Source organism: Eimeria mitis, genomic scaffold (assembly GCF_000499745.2).
Source record: "Eimeria mitis Houghton genomic scaffold, Emh_scaff1401, whole genome shotgun sequence".
Taxonomy (NCBI): Eukaryota; Apicomplexa; class Conoidasida; order Eucoccidiorida; family Eimeriidae; genus Eimeria; species Eimeria mitis.
This window is the reverse complement of record NW_013569073.1, coordinates 3,010-4,206: the sequence shown is the minus strand read 5'-3', so window position 1 is coordinate 4,206 and position 1,197 is coordinate 3,010. Positions and strand designations below refer to the sequence as shown.

Here is a 1,197-nt window from a genome sequence, read left to right as displayed (position 1 = left end):
TTGCATTTGCAGCAAAGGGAGTGGGAGCAGTGGGTATTTCATCAGTTGATGACTTGGATGATGAAGAAGTGAGACGAAGATTTACACAGAAAGTCAAAGGAAAAACTTTCTTAGCTCCTCTTACAACCGTTGGGAATTTACCCTTCAGAAGACTGTGTACGCGGCTTGGGGCTGATGTTACAGTGAGACATGCATGCACCAATGCATGCAAAAAATGCATGCAAAAGTTCATGAAATACTGAAAACTGTATTATATCTTATCCTGCATGCGATCATACTTGCTATCGTTCATGTATGTAATCAGCATATAACTATGGGTTGTTATACGGAGAGATAATAGGTAATATGTATTGTATATGTTTTGTATATACATTATAGATTATGTATGATATATATACATATTTCATATATTTTATAGATTCCCTATGCGTTGAACATATATATACTACACATACATGAAATGTGAAATATTTTGCACGTTTCTTGTATATTTTGTTTATGTTTACATATATATGTGTAGTATTATACATGTTTTTATATTTTATGTTTATATTTTATATATTTCTTCTGCTTTCTGTTTGGATTTGTTAGGTTAGTGAAATGGCGGTTGCTCAGTCTTTAGTTGAAGGGAAAGCGTCAGAGCTTTGCTTGTTGCGGTACGTCTTTTTCTTTTTTCATCAATTTTTTTGTTTTAATTTAATTTGTTTTAATTTAATTTAATATTATTGTTTAATATTTGTTTTAATTTCGTTTAATTTTATCGATTAGTTTTTGTTTTCACTGCGTTTCATAAAAACCGTTCAGATTGATCTCATAATTCAACTTCCGTTTCAGTTCAATTTCGTGTTCAAATTCAGTTTTTGTTTTAATTTAATATAATTGTTTAATGTATATTTTAATTTAATTTAATTTATTTGTTTAATACTTTTAGACAAACTTTTGCGGATATCTTTGGTGCTGTCGTTCTTATCAACCTGAAATGCAAAAAAGATGAATTCATATCAGATTGCACTCATTACACAACCCTAAACCCTAAACCCTAAACCCTAACCCTTAAACCCTAAACCCTAACAATATTAATAAAAGCTGCAGTCCGCATACACACCCGAAACCCTAGCCCCTTTCGTGTTCATATCGCTTGCACTGCTCATACCCTAAACCCTAAACCCTAAACCCTAAACCCTTTTGGTGTTTTCC

The 1,197-nt window shown here is 31.7% G+C and overlaps 1 protein-coding gene across 1 annotated transcript in view; it reads left to right on the top strand.

Annotated features, from left to right (window-relative positions):
• EMH_0036180 (uncharacterized protein) overlaps positions 1–72 on the top strand; it is a gene marked incomplete at both ends in the record, with an annotated part of 2,709 nt that extends 2,637 nt beyond the window's left edge. Inside the window, one exon of the mRNA XM_013495062.1 lies at positions 13–72. Within this exon, the coding sequence (XP_013350516.1) occupies positions 13–72 (60 nt within the window). The remainder of the gene's footprint in view (positions 1–12) is intronic.
• Between the last annotated feature and the right edge of the window lie 1,125 nt (positions 73–1,197).